General features: G+C 42.9%; 1 protein-coding gene across 4 annotated transcripts in view; it reads left to right on the top strand.

Annotated features, from left to right (window-relative positions):
- The window catches only part of ankfn1a (ankyrin repeat and fibronectin type III domain containing 1a), a 91,451-nt gene that overhangs the window by 47,059 nt on the left and 29,585 nt on the right, over positions 1–14,807 (top strand). For 2 of the 4 annotated variants that reach the window (XM_074664086.1, XM_074664084.1), the window contains exons 1-2: positions 9,182–9,806; positions 9,976–10,101. Coding sequence is in view for 1 of the 4 variants with exons in the window: in XM_074664087.1 (XP_074520188.1) it covers positions 9,976–10,101 (126 nt within the window). In the remaining 3 variants the exon portion in view is untranslated. Of the gene's footprint in view, positions 1–9,181; positions 9,807–9,975; positions 10,102–14,807 lie in introns of those variants that run through there. The other 2 variants (XM_074664085.1, XM_074664087.1) reach the window with 2 other exon arrangements.

The raw sequence follows: 14,807 nt of genomic DNA, 5'->3' as shown, positions 1-14,807 counted from the left end.
GTCTCCTCTTTCTAAAAGCTTTGTGCTCTTCACTTCCTGCTGCAGGCTCTTCACTCGCTCAGACTGGAACAGGTACAGGTGTAAGGGTCTGCTGTGATGTGGGCGAAGTGCTTCAGGTTTCAGAGAGACGGTGAAACATCCCAGCAGAGACAGAGAGCGGGGGTCAGCGGAGGTTTTTTTCAGGACGTTTATGAGATAATAGGAGAGCTGAGGCTGTGTTTGTGTGCAGATTTCCTCCATGGATTCACACAGACGCCTGATGCAGATCTGACTAAAGCTACAGCGTACATCACTGATTATTAACAAGCAGGAGAAGTTTGCAAAAACCTGATCTGGTGAAATTTTCAACATGTTGTAAACACATCTGCAGCCAGAGTTAGAGCAGAAGTCTGTCTTTGATTTCTGTTTTCATCCTGCACCACCTGGTGAACCATTTAGACTCGGACCTGTCCTGCAGTTTAATCTGGATCATTGATGTCTTCATGAAATGGTAGTAACATGTTTTGGTCCAAAAAGCCAATAAATCAAGCACAGCAGCATTGTTTCCAGGCTCTCATAGCCCCTCTGTTCAGAACGCTCTGATTTAGTGGGCGTGGCCTTCATATGTAAATGAGCCACCGCTGATACCGCCCCGCTCTTCCACGTCACTGAGAGCGGCGCCACGAGCTCCGAGTGCACAATGTTTAGAAAACAGAGAAGCTGGTTTACTGTAACATTACAGGCTAAAACAACAGGCTAACTGCAGCTAAAGTTAGCATCCTGAAGCTAACACAGAGACAGGGGGGACACTGAGGAAAAGCTCTTCCATCTGCTCCACAGCACACAGCATTTAAAATACTCACATTTCCAGGGTCCCAGGTTTGTTGGAGGATGGTTGGTAATGCGCCTGGATTCAGGACCAGTCTATTCGCTAGCCCTCTGTTGGACTGTCCAAAGTTGGAAAAGCAGTCGGCCGTGAAGTGACTAGCACACACATGCTCAGTTTTACTGAGTGTAGCTGGAACATTTCCTGATAAATGAACTCTAGACACTTAGTCTGTCTTCTTCTGAGATGGGAAGCTTGAGCATGGAGCTATGTGTCTGTTTACAGCCAAAAACAGAGCAGTGATGGCTCTTCAACTTTGGCATTCTCTCCCAAAGAGGGGAGTGGGCGGGGAGGGGGTTTCGGGGGTATCTGCTCTGGTGGACCAATCAGGTCAAACTTGCTCCTGATTGGTCAAAAAAGGGAATCGCTGACGTCAGCAAATCCCCAAAATCCAAACAGCTGGTTTTAGGTCAGGATTTTACATTAACAAGCTCTACTAAGAACAGGTTTGTCATTAAATATCACATTTTGTGGCTGGGAGGAAAGACAAAGACCCACACATTTCACTAAAAGACTTAATAAAGTAATTTTTGCAGAATATGGGACCCATTCCTTAGTAAAATGTCTGTACTGCATCCTAACTTCAGAGAGTCAGGATCTTTGTCTCAAAGGGAAACAGAAGAAAGTGTTTTTCTCTGACAGATTTAACCTTGGTCGTTGTCTGAAAAGGAAGTTTTGTTCTTTTGTTCACAGTGACAGTGAGGCGTTCACAGTCAGCAGAGCAGAGAGGAGTTAGATTAATCCAAGTTTGGTGGTTCCTGTGTTACTGAGAGCTCACCACCATTTTTACATCTTTAGATAAAAACGAACTGATTTTCCAACGGTTTGTTTTATTTTGAAAGTCTCTGGGTGTTTTTAGATGGTTTTTGGTCACAACTTCCTGTCCTACTTGGTCTTCCCTACCCTGAATTGACCCGTCACGGCTCCAGCATCCAGAAAAAATGGGATTGATAAATCCACAGATCGGCTTGAATGGAGAACTATCTGGAATGTGGTTTGTGTTTCATTCCCGACGTGCATTCTGGGAAATCAGCATCCTCATCCAGATATCATCAGTCATTATTCATCTTTCCTGATGAGTCATGGTTCTGTTGGAGCGCAGCGTGCTGACTCACACTCTTCAGGTCAGTTTGCGGTTTAATGACCCTCTGACGGACTCATTAACATGGGCAGGGACCAGGACCTGATAGCGGCCCTCAGACCTGCCTCCTCTGAGCCCATCGTCTGTCGATGTTTTTTCTTATTTCGACCTTCGATCTTCAGTCTCTCCCTGTCGGCAGTAACTCACTTTAAATCCTTGTTTGTGGTTTTTCTTTCATCAGACGAGCTCCGTGGACATGTGGTCAGTTAACCTCAGCAGGAGGACGTCTGAATGTGGTCTGACTCTGGGTCTGTTTTGGGGCTTCGCTGGCGTTTAAAAAGTGAAAATCAAGCAGAAACTTTCTGACCTGGTTTAATTAGTTTGAGTTATTTTCTTTTAAAGCAGGTTGGTCCCATGGAGGTCAGGATTCACACACACACACAGCGTCTCAGATAAAGACGGAGTGATGTAACCAGGTGAAAACCAGATGGTGAAGACTCTGCTTCAGCATTCAGTGACTCCAGCTCCTTTGAGTGATCCTGAATGAATCCAGGCCGAGGTCTCGGGAAGGTCTGGGTCTTAGAAATGAAGACATGTCAGTCCATCAGCCTCTGAAGTACAAAATGAGTCAGAGCTGTAAATGTATGCAAACCGCTCTGATGCACAGACGGACGTTAAAGCCTCTCTGTGGCTGTTTGTAGTCGAGCAGAGGTTAAAGTCAGCTTCATTCAGCCTCTTCACACGCCGTGAGCGACGGAGCTGAGACTGGAGCGTTTTCTGAAACATCAGAAGCTACGTTTGCGCTCACCGCCGCGCCATCACAGCGCCATCACAGCGCCATCACAGCGCCATCACAGCGCCATCACAGCGCCATCACAGCCAGGCAGAGGGCTGCTCCTCCATGATGGATGCAAGTCATTTCCTCCCTGTTACACACTCAGGCATACACACACACTCCCTAAAGTGCTGCTGGAAACTCCCACACACTCATAACCTCTGTGCAGCTCCCCACACACACACACACACACACACACACACACACACACACGTGTACACACACTGTATGGATCATTAGAGGCTGAATCGTGACTTGACGTGTGCAGGGTGACGAGCCATTACGAGAGCTGGGACAACAATAACGCTTCCAATCATCACACACACACACACACACACACACACACACACACACACACACACTCACAGTGTTAGAGGGTTAGATCTGCCTCACTTCACTGAAACGAGCCGTTGTTCTGCTCAGATTGTGACTTCATTTTAATAACCAGACGCCTGACGGAGACGCTTTACAGCCAGAAGAGGAAACAGAGCAGTAATAAACCTCTGAAACACCACAGGATGTAGAAAGTGTGCTGCTGTCTGTTTGTATTCTGAGTAGAGTCGACCAATCAGGTGTCATCAGGAACATTCAGACATCAAGGACAGGATTTTGTCCTTGATGTCTGATTTTTGTCCTTTTAAATCTTCACAGAGTAGGAGGAAAATGTTTGTTGTGGTTTTCCAGCTCTCTGTTCGCTGTAGGGAGTGAGCTTGTCTGTGTGTGTAAATGCAAGCACGTGTCTGTGTCTATGTGAATGCCAGAAGATTGCAACCTGATACTGTACAAATGACTTCCTGTCAAGTAAATTATATAAACAACAGCTAGTTAGTCTGCTAATCAAAAAAAAAAAAAAAACAAGGTATAGACCTGATTTATGAGAGAGGTAACACTGCTTTTTTAAAGGTAGGCAATGCAGGAATTTTCATTACTTTTTAGTAGTGCTGTTAGGTGATTAAAAAAATTAATCTAATCAATTACAGGATTTGTAATTAATTAATCTAATTAATCGCATTTTAATCTCATTTCTGCTCAAGGTCCCAAAATAAAGATTTTGGATTCCAGGACATTAAAATTGCTTCTGTCACATTTTTACTCACTGTGGACTCAATTTTCACTGCAATATGAACTTCTATACTTCTATGAGGTCAGGAGAACCAGGGCTAAAGGCTAAAAACTGTGAGGAACTATGTACAAAACACTTTTTTCAAGTCTTGGATCAAAGAAAAGTGAAGTATTCTCAGTTTAACATGCTCTGAACACACAAACTGTTGCTGATTGGTGCAGAGCAGCCCCAAGCTGAAACATGACACCAGGAAGATGGAAGCATATTTTCAAAGAATTCTTTAGATTTAAATACAGGACAAATATCGATCATTCAGGGCTTTTTTAAAGCAGTAAAGACTGTAAAATTATCTGTTTTTTACAGAATTGAGCAAACGGTTGATTTTCTGCAGATTTTCAAAAAAGGACGTGTGAATTAACAGGATGTGGACGGCAGTCTCACAAAAATCACTCTTTCCCCCCCGGTTTAAAGTATGTTGCTGACGTCACGTGTGATACATTCAGGGACCGTCAGAAATTAGAAAATCTGACGAGAACACCACTTTTTTGTACAGCTTTTGAACAGGACAGACGGTTTGTAAATGCCGGGCATTTAAAAGTATTTTGAACCTCCCGTGGGTTTGGGATCCAGATTAATCTGCGTTAATTTTGATAACATTTGCGGTGTAATTAATTAATCTAATTAACGCATTAAAATGACAACCCTAATTTTTAGTAAACATAACACTCAAACTGGGCTCTGGCTCAGTGCCAGCAGCAGCACACACCCACAGCCTCTGATCGTGACTAAGTGAACACACTCATTAACCCAGCAGCCACCTGTAGCATCAGGCTTCTAAGTGAGAGAGATTAAAAAGAGCCGTGCACCTGACTTAGCATGTTGGCACAAGCTAATCACAGGTATTTGACACATACCCGGTTAGCAGAAAGCTAACTTGCGCCACACCTCAACCTGAAAGTGAGTGAAAATTTGAGCCAAGTGCAAAGTCACATGCACAATGTGATTCGCTGAGGTACCTACGATTATTCTCCGCCCAGAAACGTCCCGACTCAACCAAAACATCAACATCCAGGCAGGGGGGGGGGGGGTTGGGGCAGACACAGACACTGACACAAATAATTAGAGGGCCGTGGGAGGTGATTTGGCAGGATTATTCCTGTAAAAGCTGACATTTAATTTTAGGATAATCTCACAGGCTCCACCTTTAAGTTGATTTCGAGAAAAAAAAAAATCATCAAGCTAAAATTTCCCTAGACGACAACAAAGACGGAAACTTGCAATATTCCTGAGCTAATATATTAAAGTTCTTGTTCAGAGGGGATCGCTGACGGGAGCACTGGGACTGTTTCTGTGTTTTAGATGTTTTAGATGTTTCAGATGTCGTGTTGTGTTTCCATGATGTTCCCAAACAACAACAGCTCACACAGAGAGGACTTCTACAATAGACAGCACGACTCACTATGTGCAGAGCACTAATGTAGTGACCTTTGACCTCTGGTAGACAACAGCTCCTCCTCCTCCTTCACTGAGAGCAAACAGAAGATCTGTAAGACCCTGACCCGCTAACAAAGCTCTGGGCTGTGACACATCCAACCTGTGGCCGACAGGACGACACTTTCCTGCAGAGCTGATTGAGTTAGAGTATCTTACATGATCGGGTTTATTTCCCAGCAGCCCCCTGGAGTCACAGTGCGCCGTACAGCCCCTCTGACCTTGATCTGCTTCCATTTTAAAGACTTGTGATGTGTTTAAGTCTCCTTTCTGCTGGAGCTGCAGTCGTGACTGCTCACACAAAGAGATGTGTGCTGATGTTTGGACACAGAGACATGTAAAACCTTCAGCTGAGCGTCTGAAGAGGCCCGGCGCCGTGTTTGCACACAAACATGGCCTCCTGTCACAGAGACGCTTTTCTGCTCCGTGTTTCTGTGGAGGAAATTGCTGGAGTGAAAAGATGAAACCGAAATGAGGAACCAGGAGGAGACAAAAGGCAGCGTGTGAAAGCTGAAAGTGCAGAAGCCGTTTATGGCGTCCCTCCCTCCTCAGCCGCCCGTCTTCACCTGTTGCTCTTCAATGGGAACCATGGAAACAAGGTTCCTGAGGCAGCTCAGAGCCAATGAGACGCAGCCACCGCCGCTGGCTCTGCAGAGGATGCTGGGATGCTGGCACATTAATTGTTTGGAGATGTTTGTGATGTGAAAACAGACGTTTGTTGGTGCTCTGTCACTCTGAGCCTCCTCTCCCTCGGTGCAGCTGTAGCTCCGCTCACAGCTGCCGACTGTCCCCGCGAGCCGTCTGCAGATATTCAGCGTGCACTCTGGTGTAAAATCTACCCTGGTGTTTCTGAAACAGCCGTCGCTCATGTCAGCACAGAGCTCAGAGATTAACAGCAGACTGTTTCCTCCTCCACTTTGTGTTCCCTGCTTCCAGATCAGAGACAGACGCTACAAGTTTTCGCTCTTTTTTTAAAGGAAATGAGGAAGACTGAGGGTGTATTGAAAGAACTCAGATGAACCTCCTCCACCAGGTGAGCTAAATGTCACCAAATCCCCAAAGGTGGTGGTTAGAGTTAATTTTAGCTGCTGGTGTTAAATTAAGAATCAACAAATATCCAGGGAGTCCCAACGATCTTCTGTCGGAGAAATTTGCAGAACACACAAACTCAAAAACACATGAAACACACTGCATGTGAAAACCAGCAGAACTCAGACCCACTCGTCCAAAAGACAGATTTATCTGTATGTAAAAGAGAAATTTGGGGACATGGCTCTGTTCTCGGAGCTTCCTGCCTTCCCATGTGCCTGTGTGGAAAACTAAATCCAGAGGCAGGCAGAGCATCAGCCAAATATTCAACCCTGCATACACAACTCACATTTTCTCACATGCTAATTTGGGTTTATCCACCTTAGCAAAAGATACATGCACATGCACATATGTCCCTTTTTTCTGTTTTTTTTACTTTTCTTTTTCATCATTTTTGCGTTTTGAGTCTGTCGTCACTTTTATGTCTCATTTGTGGGTCATGGACATCAAACTGGTTTTGTCTGCAGTGCTGTTTTTACTTTTTTTTTGTTCCTGTGTGTGTTTGGGGATCCTACATCTAACCATGGTTGCATTGTTTACATACAAAATCAGCTATTAGCAGCCTGTAGCATTCCAGTGCTAAGCGGTGCTAGGCCTGATGTTTCCCGTGAGCTAAGAGGAGGCAACATCGACCTGTCCTTCCAACCACCGTTAGAGGAATGTCAGATCTATCTTGAATGATGGATGAGCTAGCCGTGCTAGCCTAGCATCAGGGAATACCAGAGGGCCAAGTAGCATCATGGTATTCACAGATATGGCTAATGGAGCTAACACCGGACACCAACACCTCTGTTTCCAGATAGGATGAAGGAAGGCAAGATTGAAGGCCAGCTCAGTCTGGGCTGGACTCTGTGGACCCTGTAAACTGATCTTATTTTTAGACTTTCAGAGTCGTCTGTTGATCAGCTCAGCAGTGTTGTTGTACATTAAGTCTCTGCAGCGCTCGAGTCCAGCAGCTGCTCTGCTGTCTTTAAATGCTGCATCTTTTTAATTACAGTCTTTAAGCACACACTGTCAGCCTCAGCAGCCGCTCCACCATCATTTCTCCCAGCTGCCTTTGAATTCACACAGGGTCCCAAAAGCTGCAGAGAAATTTATTTAAAAGAGGAGAACAAAAAGCTGAACTCTGCAAGGTCAAACACTGTTCCTGTTTTGGAAGTGTTGATAAAAACTCAGGGTTTGAATCAGTTTGTTTTCCACCATGTTTTGCAACTTGAGAAGAAACAAAGGGTGTTTTTAGAAGGAAATGAACACAGCTGAAAGATCCTGCTGATTTTTTCAGTGGTCATGTCATCACCCTCAAGAGTTGCTGGTAAAGATTGTTTCTGTGTTTCTGTGAGCTCTACTTTCTGTAAAACAAACTTCAAACCTCTTTTAAATTACATTATTTATTTCTCAGTTTATGCTGAAGTCTGGGTTTGACCAATTACATTTTTTTCTCCTGGTTAGTTCAAGATCGACAAAGATATTAACTGTTTAATTTTGTCCACAGGGGGCGCCAGAATCAACCTTAACACCTTATTAAACCTCATCAAACAATCAAACAGAGCTTTGAGAGCAAACCCACAGTTTTCTGACAAACGTGAAAATCAAATGGAGCTCAGACACTGATTGAAGCTGGTAATCAGGGTCTGTTTACAGTGGTGAGCTTTGGAGTGGAGTGTGTGTGTGTGTGTCGGGGGGGTCAGTGGGTTGGTAGTTTTCCACGGTGGCAGCAGAGCGTGAAGTCGTTCTGAGATACCTGAGAATCCTGCAGTGATCTGGTATTTGTTTTGTGCTGATGCTGATGTAAGGCTGAGGGACTGTAAGGATAATCTGTGAAAAAAGTCTAAACAATAATCGTAATAAATAATGAAATAAATTATTAAAATATTATTATTTATAATGATATAATTCAAATTATCATTATTTTGTTATCTTTTTTATTGTTGTTATCATTCTTTTATTATCATTTTTATTATTATTATTATCCTCATCATTATTATTTTCATTATTTTTATTTTTATTATCATTATTTTTTATTATTATGCTTATCATAATTTCATTATTATTATTATTATTATCATTATTATCATTATTATTATCATTATTTTTATTATGATTATCATAACTTTATTATAATTTTTATTATTATTATTAACATTATGTTCATAATTTTTTTTATAATTATTATTATTATCAGTTTTTTTATTATTGTTTTCATTCTTTTATTATAATTTCTATTATTACTATCATCACTATTATTATTTTTATTATTAATATTATTACTATCAATTTTATTATTATTTTTATCATTATTATTGTTGCTATAATTATTATTATTATTAGTATTAGTATTGTTTTTATTTTCATTATCTTGTCTTTAGCAATGATTTGTCAGATGTTGTTAGCTCCTGGTTGTGATGTGTTATTACGGTCAGATGCTCTTTTCTCTGGTCTCAGTCTTTTCAAAGAGGCTGCAGCCCCTCCTCCACGTATGTGTGTGTATGTGTGTGTGTGTGTGAGTGTGTGTGTGTGTGTGTTAGTGCTCTGTAAGGTAAAATTGTGTCTCTTATATCACTAGACCCCCTCAATAAAGACACACACACACTTAACATCCCTCCCCCAACCACCCCACCACCACCCCCCCTCTCTCAACCACTCATTCAGCCTCACTCTCTATCTGTGCTGAGTGTGTGTGTGTGTGTGTGTGAGTGTGTGCCGGTGCGTTGCGATGCGCTCGCTGCGGAGCAGGTGTTGAATCAGAGCTGGAGCTCCACAGCGAGGAGCAGACGGACACCAGGCGCTCTGTCACTCTCACACCCAGGACCGAGCATCCTCTGCGGGGGGCTGCCGGCGTCTCTGCCCCCCTCACTGGAGATGCTCCAGGCAGCCGGAGGCGGCTCAGAGGGACCCGGAGGCTTCAGACAGAGAGATTAAACCCTCACGCGCTGGGAACGATCTGCTGCTGAACTGCCGGCTGACTCCCTGACTCCTCCGGTCCTCTGGTGGTGACAGAAATCTGAGGAATTATTCTGCAGATTGACGCCTACTTCAGCAGCTTTGGAGAAACTTTCTCCTCTCGTTAGGATCCAACAGGTGTCTCCTCCTCAGACTCAGGCTCTGAGATCCAGGTAGAGACAAACGGGGTCATAAGGAGCTGACTCCTCCGTCGTAAAGAAGACCTCTGACTGACTGAAAGCTTTACAAACCGTCTCTAAAACTCACGCTCTCACCGCCGTGTTGTCTCCGTTACGTGACAGTGGCGTGTTTCTGGTGACAGTTTGACGTGTCAGAGTGAGGATGAAAAGAAAAAACTGACTGCAGCTGTTTGATTTCTGAGGAGTGAGGACTTTCTCTGCATCCTGGTTTTCTTCTTTTGGGTCAGTCTTTGCAGGATCTGGTGAGACTCACCTGAAAAACCTGATCTGGACTTTGTTTGTAGCTCCTCTGATGGATTCTTCAGTCGTGGATTAATCATGCTGTGGTGCTCATCCATCCGTCTTTTCCTCTGTGTGTGTGTGTGCGTGTGTGTGTGTGTGTGTGTGTGTGTGTGTGTGTGTGTGCATCAGGTCGGACTTTAGGCTCTCCAGGTTGGCTCAGAGGTGGAACCAGAGGTCGGCAGGAGATGCTCTGATCAAAGACCTGAAGCCCCTGTTTTACACGGGAGTCCCACGATCCTCTCTGAGCCTGGACAGGTGAGACACACACACACACACACACACACACACACACACACACACACACACACACACACACACACACACACACACACTGAGAGTGTTTCTTACACAGATTTTTTGGCCGAACATTAAGTTGTGGTCCAGCTTAAATAACTGAAGTCCTACAAACTGCAGTTCCCTGAGTGTCCACTAGAGTCATACACAGCTTGAGTATCATGATGCTGATTGGCTGTTGCTGCCCCAAAGCTCATGTTTACAGATTTCCTGAATAAGCCAGCGCATCTAGTGAAGTGTTGACATGTTTTATTTTGCTTCACGCCTTTCCTGCTGCCTGACACCTTCTTCAAACCCACTCTGAAAGAAGTCCACCTTCTGAAGTGGGTCTCTGTAAAAACTCTGTTTTATTGTGTGGATGGTAAAAATGGAAGATTTGAGAAACGCTGCTGTTAACGTGTGTGTATGAGCTGGGATGGAAAGAGACCAGTTTGTTTACCTGTGCTCGGTGTGTCTCCTTTGCAGTGGCTCCTTGAAACTTTTAATTTTTTCTTATTAAGATAAAGAATTTTTGTTTTTTTTATTACAGAGGGTATTGATGATTACAGACATTGACATGAAACAAAATCATGCATTAACATTTTGTTGAACTAAATATGCATCACTTCTTGCAATACAGCTTCCAAATTTTACTTAGATTTTTGATTTTTTTTCAATTCTGCAAATTATTGCAAATTAAATTATTTTTATAAAATTTTTTCAATTTTTTAACATATTTCTAAAATTAAAAAAAGATGTAACACATTTTTTAAAATTGCAATTCAGTTATTTTTTGGCTAACATAAAATTTGGGCAAAATTTGGAATTCCAAATTTTTTGGAAAGTTTTGCTAATTTTTGCATAATTTAAAAAATGTCTTCTTTAATTTGCTCATTTTGATATTTTAACATTTTTGCAACTTATTAAAATTTCATAAATTTAGCAAATTTTATGACAATCCAAATATTTCTTTTTTTTAATGTATTAGAAATAAAAAACTATGACCTTAAAAGTACAATTTTATGAAAAAAAAAACTTGTTTTGATAATATTTACAAGATATCTTGTATGTTTAGAGTTTAATACATGTCTTTTTTCTGAAGATAAACTACATTTCGTGGCTCCTGAATGACTTTGATCCAGGTGAGCTGAGGAAAAATGGCTCTTATGCAAGTTAAGTAATAGACGTAGACTCCTTGACACCAACCATCTTTTCCTGAAGCAGTGATGAAGCCTTTTGTTGGATCGGGCGCCATATTGGACATAACGCAGGCTTTGCGCTGCATCAGTCACATGAGCTGAGCTGTGTCTCTGATTGGACAAACTCTTGATCTTAATATCTTCTTAACCGCTGAGAGCTGTGTGAGTCTTTTTTTTTGCTTGGTGTGTGAGAGGTTTTCAGTCTTTCTTCTTCCAGCCTGGAGAGGTTTCTCCATGAGCTGCAGCTTTTTGGTTCGCTTCATTTTTCTAAAGCTGTTGTTGCCCCTCGGTATGAAAACTTCACTGTCTGAAGTTTCTCTTCATCCACTCTCTGCTCAGATTGAAGAAAGCTGTTAACAGTTATCAGAAGTGCTAGAAGTTGCTCTTCGTGGCGAATCCTCTTGAAGCTGGAAGCAGACCGACCACAAACCAAGTACACACCAAGCCACAAAAAAGAAAGACGTAAACAGCATTAAAAACATATTTACAGCCTGGTGCAAAGACAGCTCAGGTCTGAAACAGTAATTTCTCTATCGGCATGCTCTGAACGAGGGGTGAAGGTTTTTCTTACTCAGTGGTTTAAAAGATAATAAAATCAGGAGTTTGTCCAATCAGAGACACAGCTCAGCTCACGTGACTGACACGCGCCCTATTGGTGTTAGAGAGGAAGCTCAAAGACCGCGTTATGTCAACGATGACAGCTGACCAAGAGAAGACTAAGGCTGTGTCTGAAATGTCATACTAACGTACTACTCATACTAAGTGTGACGTCAAAAATAGTATGTAGTGCGTTCACATTAAATAGTATGAAAAGATTGTGTGTGCGAGAAATACCTGGATGTATACTATATCGGTAAAAATTGTAAGTATGGGAGGTGGGCATACTAGTCGCACTGACAAGCCCCATAATGCATTGCGAGCCCCACATTTATAAACGTAAATAGTGAATGAGATGACAAGATGAGAAGCAACTAAAATGGACTTAGCTCTACAGGGAAACCTAAACGTAAGTACAAAGAAATAAAGTGCCTGAGGCGACGGACGGATCGTCTTCGGTGTCTGCGAGCAGTAAACATTTTTTAGTTTTTTGTAGAGAGAGATGAATTCGTCTTGAGACCGGTGTTAGCTAAAAATCATCCACTAGCGAACTTCCCGTTTTCAAAATAAAAGCACCCTTTATTATCTCCTTTAAGTTCTTTAACGCTTTTGTAAATTGGGCTCTTGTTTTGGAGCCAACCGGAAGTTTCTTCGATAGCATATTGGCGCTCTTAACAGAATGTCCAAAATGTCGAAATTAAATTTGTATCCGTGCGTTTTGTGGCCCAAATGACCACATTTTGGTTTTCTGCGTGATGACTTTCTCGCCTAAAATGTTCTTAAAACTTTCAAATGTGGCGAATCAACAGAGATATTTGATAGCCTGGTGTGCTTCCATAGACTTATGTGTGCTTCCAATTTTTGTCGTCGGAGGTTTTGAAATGCATCATGGGAAACTGAGTAGTATACTACAGTGTAAACGGTTGGCACTCTAATCATACTTATAGTATGTAGTATACAGTATATACACAACGACCATGTAGTATGTAGTATGTTAGTATGCCATTTCGGACACAGCCTAAATCTTTCTTTTTACCGTCAACGATCTCTGCGCTCTTTTGTGTTTGATGTGACGGACTGAACACTCGTTCTCGCCCCCTGCTGGCCTGAGATGCTGATGCAGCCTCCACAGTGAACACTACAGTAGATGGAGAGTTGCTCTTTTGTCACCAGCTGCTGGCTTGTATGTGGGACTATTTTAAGCAGTGGATGAATACACATTAAAATCCTTTATGGATCTTATTTCTGTCAAACCTGAGTTATTGTGTAAACCCTGAGAGCTAATCATTAGCTAACGTTTGGACTAATATGAAGCAGATTTAATCCCTGAGTCAGCTGTTAAATATTGAGTGGTTGTAAAGGGAAAATGAGTTTGTTGTTCGTCTTTATTAATATTTAGAGGAACACTCAGTCCTGAAGCCTCCTGTGGATTCACTGGGGAGCAGAATTATAAAAGCAATTTGTCCTTTTTTAATCATTTGAAGCCTGTCCGTGTCTCCGCTCAGTGAACACAGCGTGCAGGCGTTTGGGGTGGGGGTGGGGCGTCGTTAGGACCGTGGATTGGTATTTGGATCAATCTGTGAGCTGAGTCCAATTATCGCAAATTGAGGCAGAGATTCGCTGCTCTCAGGAGCTCGTTTCAGGGTGTTTGAGGAGCTACTGCTCATGCTCTGCACACCTGTCTGCAGGTACACATCACAAATCATGGGCGCTACATTTTCAATTATGACAACCTTTGTTTGCAACCTTTCAGATTAAAGTAGTATTTCATATAAAATGAAAAATCTGATGCACATGTTTGAAATTGAGGAGCGTGTTTGTGGCCATGGCAGAAACTCCCTGAGGAGACGTGAAATCGAAAATGAAAGCCTCAAACAGTCTGAGTATCATGTCTGATTGAGTCTGTGAGCAGAAGAAAAGCTGTGTTTGGGTGTAATGAGACTCCATTCACCGTCGGGCCGTGTTAGCGCTGCAGGAGAGAGAGCCCGCCATCCTCAGCGCGTGACTCTCGCTGATTCCTGAGCAGAGCGATCATCTGAAGCCGCAATCATCATCATCTGAGTGTGTAAATGACTGCAGCCTGCAGGTGTGATCTCTGCAGCTGCAGCAGGACGAGTGTGACGCGCCAAGAAACAAAGAATTAACATAATCAGTGTGTGTGTTAGAGTGCGAGTGTGTGTGTGTTAGAGCCTGTGACCAGAAATGACCTGTTTTTATTTCTCACAAAGAACAAAGACAGGATCCAGAATTCAAGTCCCTAAAACTGCAGCTCCCTGAACGTCCACTAGAGGCTGCCCCCAGGAGTGAGTCAGTCTCCATAGAGCTCCATGTTAACATAACTAATGCTGTGGTTGAAATATTTCCAAAAAATGCAAAGATGTGCAGTGCAGATGTGTTCAGTGATGGCGAACGTTTGAGAAATAAAGACAGGAAGTGGATCAGCTGGTCATTAGTGATGAGTACAAAGAGCGAGCTGGAGATTAAAGAAAGAAGATGCTTCATCGTTTTTCCCTCCATGAATCGTCTCTGCTCTCGCTCCGGTTGTCTGATCATAACAGATCACATCAACAGCTTCTCGCCATCAGAGCTCCCACTGTCCACTCTGTTCACAGTCTTGTCATTTCACTGATGAGCTGAAATTCTCCAAGCGTGATGTAGAGACCGAGCAGAGCGGGGGCGATGGCGAGGGTCAGCTGTGCCCCTCAGACAGAACGAAGCGATGGTTTGTGACAGAGACGAGTCATTAGCTCAGCCTGGTTTTTATTCCTCGCTCTGAGGGAGTCGATGGTTTGATGAAGCTCACAGAGACGGTGCTGAGGCTGAGTGCCGCACTGCACATCATCACAAGATGTTGTTAAAGGGGACATATCATGCTGATCCCTGATTTAATAC

The sequence above is a fragment of the Halichoeres trimaculatus genome, unplaced genomic scaffold, assembly GCF_033239565.1.
Source record: "Halichoeres trimaculatus isolate MK-OKI-2021-1 unplaced genomic scaffold, fHalTri1.1 fHalTri1_scaffold_23, whole genome shotgun sequence".
Classification (NCBI taxonomy): domain Eukaryota; kingdom Metazoa; phylum Chordata; class Actinopteri; order Labriformes; family Labridae; genus Halichoeres; species Halichoeres trimaculatus.
The sequence above is the reverse complement of the archived record's forward strand: the minus strand, read 5'-3'. Positions and strand labels throughout refer to the sequence as shown.